The following is a 14978-nucleotide window of genomic DNA, read 5'->3' as shown; positions in this document are numbered from 1 at the left end:
GAACCCACCATCAACCATTACGTGTTTTGTAGACTGCATCAAGTGTGCGAATTTGTCACAACAAATGTAGGCAACATGTACGCTCGACCACGAAGGATAAAAGGTTCACTCAGAACCAGCGCGATGTAAGCCTGAGTAGCTGGGAGCCCTATGGTGTGAAAGTCTGATTAACTTCAGCTTCATAACTGTTCAGCACTACCACCTCAGCTGCAAGTGTCTTTGGATCAGTCTCTGTGAGCTAAACTGCTCCAGCTCCTTCATGTTCGATGGGTTTCTCTTGTGAAGAGCGATCTTCAAGTCCAGACACAGATTCTACATTGGATTGAGGTCTGGACTTTGACTAGGCCATTCAAACACATTTAAATGTTTCCTCTTCAACCACTGCAGTGTTGCTTTAGCAGGATGCTTCGGGTCATTGTCCTGCTGGAAGGTGAACCTCTGCTCCATTCTCAGATCTCAAGATTATCAATAATGCATTTGGCACCGTCCAGCTTTCCCTCAACTCAGACCAGTTTCCCAGGCCCTGCTGCTGACAAACATTCCCACAGCATGATTCTGCCACCACCATGTGTCACTGTGGGGATGCTGTTCATGCGAGGAAGGGATGTTGGGTTTGCTCCAGACAGCATTTTCCTTGGTGGGGGAAAAGCTCCTCTATACATTTGGGAAGTTGCCCACGTGCCTTCTTATCTTTAACACTAAGTATTGACTTTTTTTCTGGCCACTCTTCAACAAAGTCCAGCTTTATGGACTGCACAGCTTATTGTGGTCCTACGGACAGACCCTCCTGTCTCTGCTGTGGACCTCTGCAGCTCCTTCAGGGTGACCTTTGGTCTCTGTGCTTCCTCACTAATTAATGCCCTCCTTGTGCAGTCTGGGAGTTTTGGTGGGTGACTCTCTCTCCTGGCAGGTTTGTTGTGGTACCACGTGCTTCCCCTTTGAAAACGATGGGTCAGATGGCTTTCTATGGGAACTCCAATATTTATTTAGAACCCCACCCTGACTTGTACTTCTCACCAACTTTGTCCCTGACTTGTTTGTAGAGCTCCTTGGTCTTCATGCTGTGATGCCTCTTGCTGGTTGGGGCCTTTCAAAAATACTGACAGGTTATGTGACAGACTTCATTTCACTAATTATAGGACGTTGGCAGGTAATTAGTTGCACCAGGAATTTTTATGGCCTTCAAAACAAAGGGGGTGAAAACATATGGACACTACTGAACCCCAGTAGTTTCTCATTGGGTAACGGTAAAGCATTCCTTAAACTGTATGAGCTTTGAAGAAAGCATCCCTGGACTTACTGAATATCTCATTTATGCCTCTCTCCAAAAGCCTAATCTGGAAGTTAAAGCGGGGTTCCTACGTAGTCTTAGAAAAAACGAGAAATGGTTTGATTTTCTCCCCTTTTTGTCCTTTGAAAAGACAAGTCTCATGATGCTTAATGAATGTAATCGTTTGCTATTGATTTGTTAAATTAGGGCACTTTGCTACATCACACCTTGACTTTAACATTTTAGCCTATTAATATTCTGTTTTTTTGACCATATGACTAAATAGAGACATTAAAAGTAGAAAACAGTTTCACTATTTGTTTGGTCTCAAGTTGACATTAAATTCTGTTTAAACCGGATATGTAGTTAAACGGTCTAAAATGACAAAAATAAATGCAGTTGTTAGTAAATTTAGCAAAAAAAAAAAAAAATAGGGTACCAAATTTGAAAGAGTTCTTTAAATCTGTTTTTGTAGTTCAGAATAATCCGTTGCTTCTTTTAACAGATTCAAGAGTTACAGATTGAAACTAAAGTTGAACACCAGGTTAATCCAGACGCCACAAAAGTGGTGAAATAACCCACTAAAGCTCATTCTATCATTGCATTGTTTAACACAAACATTACTCTAGTCAAGGAGGTCAGAGCTTAAGATCTTGAACTCAAATGTTATAAAAACCGTGAGAGAAACACTGAAAAGTTTTGAGTCTGAAGAAGTCTGGAGCTTAGAGGTGAAAAAGTGTAGGAACCTGTTTCAGTCGGTAACGCTGAGCCGTGTTGGTCGGCTTTTCTCAGCTCAGATCCAAAATGGACCCGCAGTTTAGCTTAGAGTTCGTACTCCCTTACAAACCGTCGGCTTTTAGTAAAATAGTTCAGCGGGGTGACTAAAGCTTCACAAATAATGTAAATACCGCAGCTTTACACAATCATATCTGGAGAGACTCACGGCTCATTGTTCAGCCACTTGTCAGCATGTCCAAACAAAGCCGTGAAGGACTATTCAGAGAAATAAATGACTATGCAGGCCTGTTAAAAGCACTGCCTCTCCTGTTACTGAAACCCTTCCAGTGTCCCGACACCCCACTTCGTCTCTGGGATTTAGGACAACTAGCTGGAGGTCTACGGCCATCTTAAAGGCTCTGGTTTTAGTTGATTAGCTTTACTCCTTCTGAAATACAGCACATAATCACCTGCTGCCGTGCGACAGCTCTCCACTTACAGCAAAGCCGCGAGGTGTGTGTTCATCAGAAGCAAAGTTTTTTTTTTACCGCTGCTGGATATAGTAGTGTTGCAGCCTCAGACTGAAGGTTTTTGGCATGGAGGAAAAATGCATCATGGGACATTAGGCGGTACCTTAGCAAGAGCTGAGATCTGCTCCTTCTCACATAAACAGACCATAAACCGTCCACGGCCGAAGCAGAGCCTTCAGCCCACATGTGCTCCTTAATATTCAGCAGTAGGTTCTGAGACGGTGCTGTTTCCCATCAGGCTTACCTTCGTCTTTTATAGGCTAAAAGTCCAAACATAGAATTTATTTTTAGCTACTCGGTTATTTGTCTAGCAAAAAGTGTGGCAAAGCTGTTTGGCCCAGCATTTGCAGTTCTTTAATATTCTTTATTCAGACGTACTCCTCAAATACAGAAACTATACAGGCATTTATTGTAGGCGCCTATGTTTCATCTAAAGCCTGCAGTTGGTGCCTTCTGACTGCTAACTTGCATTCAGGAAACTAAAATTAGTTTTGAGTGGAAGAGTCCCGTTTTCCCAACTATATTTAGTCATCGGAGAAATGAGACATCGTGCTAACAGGAGGGTTTTAAATGGCCACGCTCTGCTGCGTGTGTTTAGTTGTTGCATCCCTGCCGTGATTGACGCCTTTTTGCTGGATTAAGTGTTTTAAAGGAGCTAAAACCAAGATGAGTTTATTAGAGCTTGTTTATGTCCGTTTGTATTTTTGGTCTGCGTCTAAATTTTAAGAAACGAGCATGTGGATATAAAGGCTCTAAAAATATTACTGTAAATCAGGTTAAAGGATCAAAGGAGGAAGATTTCTTTAAATCCAGCCCTTTTTTGAATCAGACGGTAAAGAAATAATCAACTTGGTCATTAATGATTTCTGCGCTTCTGCTTCAACACTTGTTGATGGAGGCTTTCAGTCACATTCTACGGTCGCTTTTGTACACATTTAAAACCGTTGATTTCATGATCAGGCTGGACCCTTCATCCCAAAAACCTTCAGTTGTTCTGAACATCACACAGTTGTTCTGGATGACTTTTTTCTTTATTCTTTTATTTATCTGGGCTGTGAATTGGAGGATTAGTATCACTGTTAGTAGCAGAAGTAGCAGATGTTGTAATTTTCTACGTAAAATAATTCTCCAGGCGATTTCTGTCCCTGCTCCATTCCTGGAACCTGAACGCTGCTCTAAGCCTCTTTGGGCTCGTTTTACAGTTTCCCCACAGTGACACGTTCTGTCTTCTGTGTGCCTGCAGGTGTCCTGGCCGGTCACGATAACCGGGTGAGCTGCTTGGGAGTGACCGACGACGGCATGGCAGTGGCAACAGGGTCCTGGGACAGCTTCCTCAAGATCTGGAACTAGAGTCCGAAGGTGAGCTCTCCCAAAGGAAGCTTCATTCAATGAAACCACACAGAGGGCCAGACAGAAGCTTACATGCACTCAACATTGGCGTGAATTTTATCTTAATCCTTGGCTTTATTAACTTATATTAATCATTTTAGTTGGTTAATAACATAACAAATAACCTATTGGATTTAAAAACAGCTGGAAGCACAACTTTGCATTTAATTTCCAACCTGTCTGGATCATGAATACAGGCTCAAATGTGCACCCACGCCCACCCTACAATGTTCTTTTCCCTCTTGGAATCATATTTATTTAGCTTTTTTTTTTTCTTCACTGGATCTTGGACCTTTCTGCATTGTTTCGCTGGGAGATGCTAATAGCCGTTAGCCACTTCCTTGTTTTATTCCCTGCTGAACATACGCAGTGATGTACTTCCTCTGTTATTAAAAATAAACACGAAAAGCTTTATTTACAAACAGAGGAAAAACAAAGAGTAAAATGCCAAAATAACAGCTAATATGCCAGCAGGACGTGATAATCTTTCAAACTTTGTATGCAACCAGAGTAATCTACTGACGTATACATTTAAAAAGAAAAATGAAATAACGTGGCTATGCATCTTTAAGCCTTGATCGTTTCTGAGTTGTTTCTGAAAATCCAGCTCAATAATCTTTTGTCTAAGGGGACGCTTTTGATCAGATGGTTGAAATGTTAACACAGTTGGCTGGTCCAGTTAGACCAGGGGTGTCCAAACTCTGGTCCGGGGGCCATTTCCAGCCCTTGGACTGTTTTTTTTTTTTTTTTTTTTTTTTTTGCGTCCTCCCAACTGCAATTCAGAAATGATTTGACCCACCAGCACATGTTGATGCAGATGTAGACATGTTTTTTTATTACGGCAAACTTATTACAGACAAGTTAAAATATTTTTCCCCTTTAAAATGTTAGGTATAACACCAATTATTTGTCTTTTATTAACACTTTTTACATTCTCTATAGTTTTATGGTAAATGGGACCACATCTATGCAATTTTATTCAAATGCAGACTTTGATTTTAATTCCTCTAGTCAAAGAGGCCAAATACAGCATTTTCAACAAAAGGCCGACCCAAATCCTGTTGTTACTGCTGAGACCAGACGACAACCTTTTCAGTCAAGCCCAAAATAAATTAGCCGACTAGACGAACTTTTAATGAGACAAATGTGCAAAACGCTAAAGTGTTGTACCTACAATGACATACACATCCCTATCCCTCAGAAAATTTTACTAATTTGTTTAATTAAAATATTACATGTTTATATTTTGTGCAGCAGGTTAAAAAAAATCACTATAATTTTTTGTTTATTATGTTATTTATTTATTGGCCCTCGAGTAATTTCAACTTGACAATTTGGCCCATGTGACAAAGTTAGGACATCCCCGAGCTCGGCGATGATCCCAAATGTGCATCAAAGCTGGATTTAGTGCAGATAAAACAGACACATGTTGAGTTTCTGGGTAGCTGTGTACATGAAGTCCTCTGTAAGAAAACAACGTAGTGAAATCAACTCTGCCATTTGTGCCTAGCAAAGTGAAAGATTGGATCATAATATCAGAAGCTTGTTAATGGCTATGAAAACTTCCCGAGATAGATTTATCCCAATATTAGCAGGTGTGTATGTATATATTTAAGTTCTTAGTTGTTAAGATTCATTAAAGCCGTTTGTTGTATAATCATTCCAACCTTGAACAAAATATTTATTTCAAAACCATCAGAAAAGCTCTGGGTTTAGTCTATCTGCATGTCTGCATGTGTGTAAACTTCTGACTGGCTCTGGATTTGCTGCCACCTGTGTGTTGGGAGTGAAACTGCAACATGTCAAACAAAACCATACCTCTGCTTCACATCTTGTGATTGTTTCATTTGAATTAGTTACAGTGGCTGCATTATTAATGACACATCTGTGTAATAAGAAATACCTGATCTAATTTGGTGTTTGCTGTTTTTTTTCCAGACGGCATCCGGACTCCAAATTTGAGTGCAAGACCATTCCAACATCACAATGTTCATTTTTATTGCATATCCAATCTTTTTTGAAAGAAAACAAACAAACAAACAAACAAAACACCATAATACTGACTCCAAACACCCCTCAACAAAAACTATCAAGGGCAAAAATTATCTCCTTCTCTCTCTCCTTCTCATTTAAAAGAGCACAATTGTCTTTCACTCATTCAGCTTCGAAAAAAAAAAACTATGAAAAAACACAAAAAAAAAAGCTTGAGGAATTTAGTGATTTCAAAGTGGGCTGCTGGGGGGAAACGTCTCCTTCGCTGGTCTGGTATTGTAGTAACTGGGGGAAAAAACCGAAAACCCCGCCACTGCTGCACCTCACCACCAGTGTGTCCTGCATCGTCTCCATGCACGGGTCAGAGTGAAGGCTAGGGCGTGGCCGCGGTCCATCTCTTCATAGCTTTTTGACCATGTTTTGTTCCTCTGTTCATCGTTATACTTTGTCGAAGAGAGGTAGATCAGCGAACTGTCGCTTAATGTTTAAAATGAGGATCAAAGCTTTGTTTTATTTCCTAGTCTTGACACGTTTTTTTTTTTTTTCTTTTTTCTTTTTTTCCCCGAGAATGTTTTTAGGCAGAAAAGCAAACAAACCTCGCGACCGCGTCATCGTTAAGTCCAGCTTTATCCCACTGGAGAACAAAGTGAGAGAATCCAGCTTCAACAGGGAGTCCTCAAGCCACATCTCACCCTTCTGTATATTTAGCTCCATGATACTTTAATGGTTCTTTTTTTTTTTTTTTTTTTTTTTTTCTTCTTCCTCCAGTGTAGTCCACAGATCTTTGTTTGCACAAAAATTAAACGTTGCATATATAGGATAATGTCTAAAGAAAAAAAAAGTTAACTAACCAAGCACATGCTGTTTATGATAATGAATGCTTGTTTTTAAAATGGAAAAAAAGAAAAACAACAAAAAAAAAAAAACACATCTTAACCATTCTTACACCTTTCTGTCTGGCAACAGTGTAGAATAATTAAATGAAGATTAACCCATCGGATCATAATCCACCCTGCCCCGCCCCTCTTTTTGTTCCTTTGCCCCCCCCTACCCAACTTTTAGTTTAGTCCCCCCCGGTTTCTGTTGCCCGTGGTCGGGACCGGTGATGTGATTTGGTTGAGTAGGGACTACCTCCACTTTAGCCTGGTTGCGATCCGGACGTTTGTTTTTAACAGAGGTGCCCATTCCGTGCTTGGAAATGCAGTTACTACTCTGTGAATGACATGTTGTATAAATCAATGTTTGAAAATAATGATATTGAAACTTTTTAAGTTAAAAACGAGAAAAAAAAAAGATTTTGGTTGTCTGCCATGGGTGGGTTATCTCTTAGAATCGCATGCTGTAGAATTGCTTAAAAGGTGCATATGGAATTAAGTCCTTTTGATGTTTTTCTTTAAGAAAATAACCTGTTGAATATATCAAGACAATGGTATTTATATTTTTCTTTCTATTCTTCCTTTTTTTTTTTTTTTTTTTTTTTTTTTTTGCTACTCTGTGCATACATGATTCAACTGAAATGTCAAAGCTATGCACTTGAGAAGCAAACCCCTCGCAACATAAAACGGTTACTCGGTCCATTCTTGGGAGGGATTCCACAAATTTTAGAAGTAACATAAATGCTTAAATTGTACACACATGCTTACATGCATTCATTCACCTAAACGCATACAGTCCAAATGGAACAAATCAATTTTCATTCCTTCTGTAGCAACACAAAATTCCATTTACAGAAACATTTTATAACAGTTTTTTTTTTTGACCTTTAATAGAAAATGAGAAAAAAAAATCTTGCAGCATTTGAATGGCAGAACTTTCTGTTGTTCCTCTTCTCCTTGTAAACAATACGCTTTTTCTTTAGCAGTAGTAACTTTTATTTTCCAATCTGTTTCTTTCTCTCTGCGACATTCTGTACAAAAAAAAATGTGCTGTAATTGTGCGTTAGGCCTGGAGTTGGCAAAAATAAAACAAATAAAAACATTAAAAATTAATTAAATTCCTTTTTTTTTCCTTTTCTCTTTCTCCATCAAATAACTGTAGAGCTCTCCCCCCCCCCCCCCCCTGTCCCCCCCCCCCCCCCCTTCTTCACCTTTTGTATTTAATTTTAAAAGTCAGTCAGTGTACAACCGAAAGCTGGATGCAAGATAGAAACTATATTAAAATGTACTGTTATTTAAGATGTAATAAAAAGCAGTTTGAGATGACCTACTGTGTTGAGTGTGATTCACTTAGAGCGATTCCCACTGAAGCTAGAATGTTGCAGACTGTTTTGGTTTCCTTGTAATTATGTTCAAGTCAAATAAAAAAAATTTCTTATCCACCGTTGAATCAGCCTGGCTCATCTGTACGGTTTGAAGGTTGACTTTTCTAAACGCCGTCTAAGCGGTAAATCCTTTACCCCGTATCTCTTATGGTCTCAGGTCCAGTCTAGGTTTCCAGGAAGGTGACGTTCACAAAACTATCTTTATCAGTCATTTACTTAAAGGAACCTGCCAAGGAACAGATGCTCCTACAAGGCTGTTTTTAATGTTTACAAAAAAAAAAATGTATTGTGACAACTTTTTGGAGGAAACATTTGCAAGATTTTACTGCCCTCTACTGGACAAAAAGTAAAAGTTTGGGTTTTTTAAGCTTTTTTTTTCAGACGACAGCATGCATGTGAACAGCTAACTTTGTTGAATTAATCCATACTATCCATAGTAGTTAATAAATGCCAATAAAATGTATTCTTTTAAACGTACACATTCTTTGCATTAGTGAGTTCAGCTTAAACCCAAAATTAACAAATATGACCAAGGACAGATTGGGTCCATTTCATGTTCTATCTAGAAATGCAGTTCTGTTCAAAGTAGTAGCAGTCAATATCAGTCTCAATCTGTGTATATTTGGAAAAAATGCAATTTCCAAAAAAAAAAAAAGGTAATACATTGACCTAAAGAGTAATGGAGAATTATTTGATGGGAGTTATGAAAACAGGAGTGTTTTTGTTTTTAAGGTGCCGCAGAGTTTGTCAGATGATCACTAAATTAAATTAAAAATACACTTTAAAGCACAGTGGCTACAGCGTCATTTTCTGGGGATGATTCTAGTACCAAATTGTCAGGCCTATCTGTCGTATACCAGGAATCATCAATTTGATGCACCAAATACTTTAAGAGGTCCTGTTTCCTTAAACTGAACGGGAAACCTCAAACACACCAGGAGGTAACTTTAAGACTAAATGGGCTGTGCCAACACGGCCTACTGTAAATACTTGCAGGGTGGCATAGTTTCTGAGGCATTATCAAGAAATGCGGAAGAACAATCTTACCTGTTCCAAGGTGCCAAAAAAGCTGCTCCACTGTTTCCTCCAGACATGCAGAAGTTCCCATAAACTGGTTGTATAACGAAATGTTGTGATTTACAGTTTGAAGAGTGTTTGTAAAGTAAAATCCCAAGCTGCTATGTTTGATCAGCCTAACATTCCCATTTCTTCACTTTCTGCAGTCTAAGAACAAATGCAGACTCTTCGTTTTGATTTGAAATGCAATGGGCAGTAGTCCCAGTGCTTTTTTGTTTAAATGGAAATAAAGGCTGTTATAAGCATGTTGAGCTTTGCTCGCCCTTTTTAATGCCGCTGTTCACAACAGAAGAGTCAAACTCACTTGGATTGTATTGGTGGCATTTGGTAAAAGCCGATCAAGCCAATGACTTTGCAGAAATCTCTAATCCTTCTTAGATGATTATTTAAAAAAAAATTGCTAAAGTTCTGTGAATATGCAAATCAAAATTCATCAGCAGTCCAACATAGGGTAATTTATTGTTAATTTATTGAGTCCTGGCCTGGAGCTCTGTTCTAGTCTCATTAGACCAGAGAATGTTGTCTTTCATCAATCTCAAAGGTGACTTTTTTTTTTTTTTTTTTCTCTCCCTTTTGCTGTTGTGTGCATGTACCCACTCGTAAATAAAATAAAATAAAGACCAGAGTGAGGGAGAGCCACTCCACCAGGCAATGGTTCATCTACTGGGTGGTTCTTCTGTCTCCACAAAAGAACAATGGAGCTTCATATGGTGGCCGTTGGGTTCTTGGTCACCATGGCCTTTCTTTCCTGAGGTCAGGTCTAAGGAGGATTTCTCTATCCATCCATTGTCTTTACCAGCGTATTTATTTTTTTATATAGATTATTTTTTTGTTTGTTTGTTATAACACAAAACAAAAGCTCAGCAGTGCAGACAAAAGGAAAGATAAGATGGGGGGGCATACATAATTCCATCATTATACAGTCCACATCTAAGCATTTATGAATGCTAGAGACAGAATAGTAGACACCTGTCCTTCAGCATAGTCCAAGAAGGGCTTCCATATGCGTCCAAAAATGTCAGTCTTAGAGTGGACATGGAGGCATGTTAGACAGTCGAGAGGGATATGTTCCAAAATAAGCTTCTTTTTTACCCAAAAATAGGAGATTTATTAGAAATCCGTTGTAACAAAATATTCTTTTGAGCACAGAAAATTAGGACATTATACAACATACTCTTGTTTTGATTTTGGATATGTTTATTTGGTAGACCAAGGAGAAGAGACACTGGATCGAGATCGATATTAGTTTTGATAATTTTCCTAGTCTCACCCAGAATAGATTCCCACTATATCTGGATCTTGGGGCCTGACCAAAGACAGTGTGTGGGGCTCCCTTCATGTATTTTGCATTTAGGGCACAGTAAAGAGGATCCTGGTTTAAACTTAGACACCCGATTTTGGGCCAAATGAGCTCTATGTAGTAATTTAAGTTGAAACGCCCAGGAGCGATTACACATAGTAATTTTTTCATCAGTAATCTCGATATTCAGCTCTCCTCCCCAGGATTGGGCTGGGGTTGATAATGACGCTTATGACATTTTAATGTTTTGTAGCACATACTGAGTGACACTTCACGAGTTCCGAAAAACTGTTTTTCAGTGTGCCCGAGTGGAGTTGTTTCTTTTTGAATAAAGTCTCTTAGCTGGAAGAGGTTCTTTTTCCCTACTCCAAAGGCTTCCACAACTTGATTAAAAGACTTCCTCAACCAAGCATGTGTGTTTCATCTCCCTGATGAAGACACACACAGTTAAAAACAAACCCAAAAGAGAAAGTCCATCACATAGCCATCGTTGCCGCGCACCACTAAAAATCACAAGAAAGTACAGCTGAGCAGATCAGACTGAAAAGAGTCATAATCATACTTACTCACATCACTTGTCCTTATGCGTGAAGAGGGGAACAAAAAAAAATCAGAACATACTTAGAGATCAGACCCCTCACACCGTCCGGTCCAGAGCGTTTGCCTCCATAATCTTCCACTGCCGTTATTTCAGCATATACTCCATTGCTTTATCCAGCGAAATAAAAAATCTTTGCTTCCCCATCACGTTTAATCCTCAACCTGGGCGGGTAAAGAAGGGAGTACTGGATGCCTGCCTTCACTTTACTACATCGAATCCTTTCCACTATGGCCTGGCTTTTAATCATTTCAGTCAGAATGTCTACTTTGTGGTAGATAACTGATGAAATATTCCCAGAGATTTCCTCAATAACTTGGCGAAGAGCAGGATTGAGTGTGGTGGCCCCACCAGCCGCTGGCAGCTCAGCAGTTAGCTCCATGTTAGCCATGTTACCTGTGCCAGCCAGTTGAGTTTCTACATCTTATTGGTTTTCTTCAGGATTTCGGGCGGCATTTTGCTGGAGTGAGTCGTAGGAGCGTTTATCAGCTTTCATATTACTACATTTAGTTGAAAAGTCTTAGTAAGAGGGTGGTATTCTGCTCAAATATAGAATATATGGTGCGCAGTTCAACAGAATCGACCGCTTGCTACGCCGCCATCTTGGAAAACCTACCAGCTTATTTCTGAAGGCGCCATCTCCAGCGGCCAAGAAGCGCGTTAAATCCTGGGCAGGTCGGCAGTACATCACAGGGAAGGTTTCAGACTCCTTTCATTTTGAAATTACAGAGACCACAGTGCTTTTCAGGATGTTCAACGCTGCCAAAGGTCTGTGTGTCCCTACCCGGATTTGAGTTTTAACACAATGTGAGATTGGCAGACAGTTCCTTTGACTTCATCGCTTGGTTTCTGCTTTGATATCCATCTTCAACTGAGAGACTGATGTAGTCAAGCCTGTGCTTTTCATATTCTGTTCACTAAAGGGAATTCACCAAAGCTGGAGCCCAATCAACTCGTAGGAACACCCGAAGGATGAGCCGTGGAAATGGGATGGACGCACCTGAGCTTTAGTTTGAGTGTCACGGTGAAGGCTTTGGATACTTTATTTTTGTTTTGTTTTAATAAATTTGCATAAATGCAAAAAACTTTACCTTTACCATTGTTGTTATGGCATAGCTGGTGTAGACTTTTAACGGTAAAAATGATTGTTATCCAATACGGAATAAGGCAGTGCTCAGATCTGGACGTGGTCAGTGAAACTGAACTTAACTTTTTAAAAACTCAATCAAATAATCAGCTCACTAGCAGGTCTCTGAAGAACTTGACTGCATTCTGACGAGCTAATCCAGCTATTTGACTCAGGTGTGTTGGACCTGGGACACATCTAAAAGCTGAAGGACACCGGACCTTGAGGACCGGGATTGAGGACCCCTCTGGTTTAGGAGTTATCTAGAAGGTTGAGTTGGTTGGGAATGTTCTGGGGGTGAAAAAAGTGTCAGACAGGGTGATGAGTCTGAAGCTAGAAACTGAAGGTGTGATGTTCAACGGGTGGGGTGTGAGTTAGAGGAGAAGGAGACGTTTTGGAGTGAGTTAGATGAAGAGATGCAGAATATCCCCAAAAATGAGAGTGTTGTGATGGTGCAGGTTTCAATGGACATGTTGGAGCAGGAAACAGAGGACAGGCAGGTTTGGTATCCAGAACAGGAATGCAGAACGGCCAGATGGTGGTTGACTTTGCAAAGAGGGTGGAAATGGCTGTAGTGAACACTTTCTTCCAGAAGGGGGAGGAAGACAGGGTGACTGTAAAGAGCAGCGTTAGGAGCACACAGGTGGTTTATAGATCTTGTGTAGATGATGTAACCTGAAGAAATGCAGTGACTGCAAGGTGATGGTTGGCGAGAATCAGCGAGAATAAAAGTGTACAAGATGGTGGTGAGACCAGCAATGCTGTCTGGTTTAGAGACAGTGGCACTGAGGTAGAGGTGGAGGGTAGCAGAGATGAAGATGTAGAGGTTCTCTCTGGGAGTGATGATGAATGAGTTCATCAGAGGAACGGTTCATGTTAGCTGTTTAGGAGATGAAGCCAGAGAGACCAGACTGAGATGGTTTGGACAGGTTTAGAGGAGGGATGGTGAGTAAATCGGTAGAAGGATGTTGAAGTTGGTGTGAGAGACGAAGGTATAGAAGATAGATGGAGAGAGATGACTTGCTGTGGCGACCCCTCAAAGGGAAAAGTCAAAAAAGATTTTGTTAATTCTTTGTGTGTATTCTGTGTGTTTATAATAATGCTATTTATAATAGTAATAATAACTTTATTTTTAAAGTACTTTAAATCACAGTTTTGTACATGCAGGTAAAAAAAGACATTAAAAATAAAATAAATATATATATATATATATATATATATATATATATATATATATATATATATATATATATATATATATAATAAATAAGAAATGAAAAATAAGATAAAAAGTTAAAACTAGTGTTGCACCGATACCAGTATCAGACGGGACACCGAACCGCACAAAAATTATGGTATCAGTATCGGCGAGTACCAACAGTTAGGGCACAGATACCTTTTTGATGTTTGTATGTCACTTGAACGCAGCCTTCTCTCTCCCGACTACTATTATACATGTTATATAAGTTCATGAAAGTTGCACTATTATGGCCTTTGAGAGCCAAAAGTTTATTCAACTATTGTCACCCATTCCAGGTAGGCAATAAAAAGTTCTACTACCCTAAGTAGTGTGCAGTTCTTCATATATACACACACACATCAGTTTCAAACAGATGGTATCGGTATGGTACAGCCAGGTATCGGGTATCGGTATCGGGGCCAAAAAATGGCATCGGCACAACACTAGTTAAAACAGTTAAGTACAAGTCATGACACATACCAAAGGAAAAACAGGTAGGTCTTTAGCTTTGCTTTAAAAACATTTACAGAACGTGTCTGTCTGACATCCAGAGGAAGACTGTTCCAAAGCTTAGGTGCCTGAAATGAAAAAGCTCGCTCAACAACAGTCTTTTTCCTGACTTCAGGCAATCAGAAGGCCAATTCCATGAAAATGGAGGGCACAGAGAAAAAGGTTGACAAGATCATTTAAACAGGAAGGGGCAAGTCCATGAAGAATTGTATGGGTTAACAAGAACACCTTAAAGTTATATTGAACCTGACAAAGAAGCCAGTGACGAGAGGCCAGTACCAGAGTAATATGCTCATATTTCCCCGCTTTGGTCAAAATACAAGCAAGGAACAAGAAATTCTCAAAAAAAAAACTATTCCTAACAGCTGAAAGACAAACCTGAAGTTTGGACAAAGCAGATCCATATTCAAGTTGCAGACACATATACTTGTAAATAATCGGCATAACCAATTCCAAAACAGTTTAATTATTGTCGAAGTGGAGTAAGATAGACAGAGAAAAGGTGGGGACCCCAAGCCTGGCTGCACAAGGCTCAGACAGAACATTCTTACTCAAAATTTAATTTTGTCAGACAAATAAAACTGCAACCACTTCGTCCCCTTGTCTGAGATGCAGAAATAATGTTGAAGTCTCTCAATTAAGATTAAGATACAACGAACCACCGTATCAAAGGCAGCACTAAGGTCCAGCAACAAGAGAACTGAAGCACGATCAGAGTCCATATTTAACAAGTCATTAACTACTTTTTCCAGTGGCATCTCAATGGAGTGATTTGCCCTAAAAGACGACTGAAAGGGCTCCAATAAATAATTTGCTATTAAATTCTGGACGAGCTCCTTTGAGAGCACTTTCTCAAACACCTTGGTTAAAAAAAGCAGTGTTTGAGATTGGTCTGGAATGTGAGGGTGAGCTGGTACCCAGTCCATAACAACAACAATCTTGGACAGATCAGATAAAGAAAGAGAGCTC

The 14978-nt window shown here is 39.7% G+C and overlaps 1 protein-coding gene across 3 annotated transcripts in view; it reads left to right on the top strand.

The window, feature by feature from the left end:
* The window catches only part of gnb1a (guanine nucleotide binding protein (G protein), beta polypeptide 1a), a 38452-nt gene extending 30236 nt beyond the window's left edge, over positions 1-8216 (top strand). For all 3 annotated transcript variants that reach the window (XM_012861935.3, XM_036133155.1, XM_036133206.1), the window contains exons 10-11: positions 3761-3876; positions 5845-8216. In XM_012861935.3, coding sequence (XP_012717389.1) covers positions 3761-3867 — 107 coding nt within the window. In that variant the 3' untranslated portion in view covers positions 3868-3876; positions 5845-8216. The remainder of the gene's footprint in view (positions 1-3760; positions 3877-5844) is intronic.
* Positions 8217-14978: the final 6762 nt, after the last annotated feature.

This window comes from Fundulus heteroclitus, chromosome 1 (genome assembly GCF_011125445.2).
Source record: "Fundulus heteroclitus isolate FHET01 chromosome 1, MU-UCD_Fhet_4.1, whole genome shotgun sequence".
NCBI lineage: Eukaryota > Metazoa > Chordata > Actinopteri > Cyprinodontiformes > Fundulidae > Fundulus > Fundulus heteroclitus.
The sequence above is the reverse complement of the archived record's forward strand: the minus strand, read 5'-3'. Positions and strand labels throughout refer to the sequence as shown.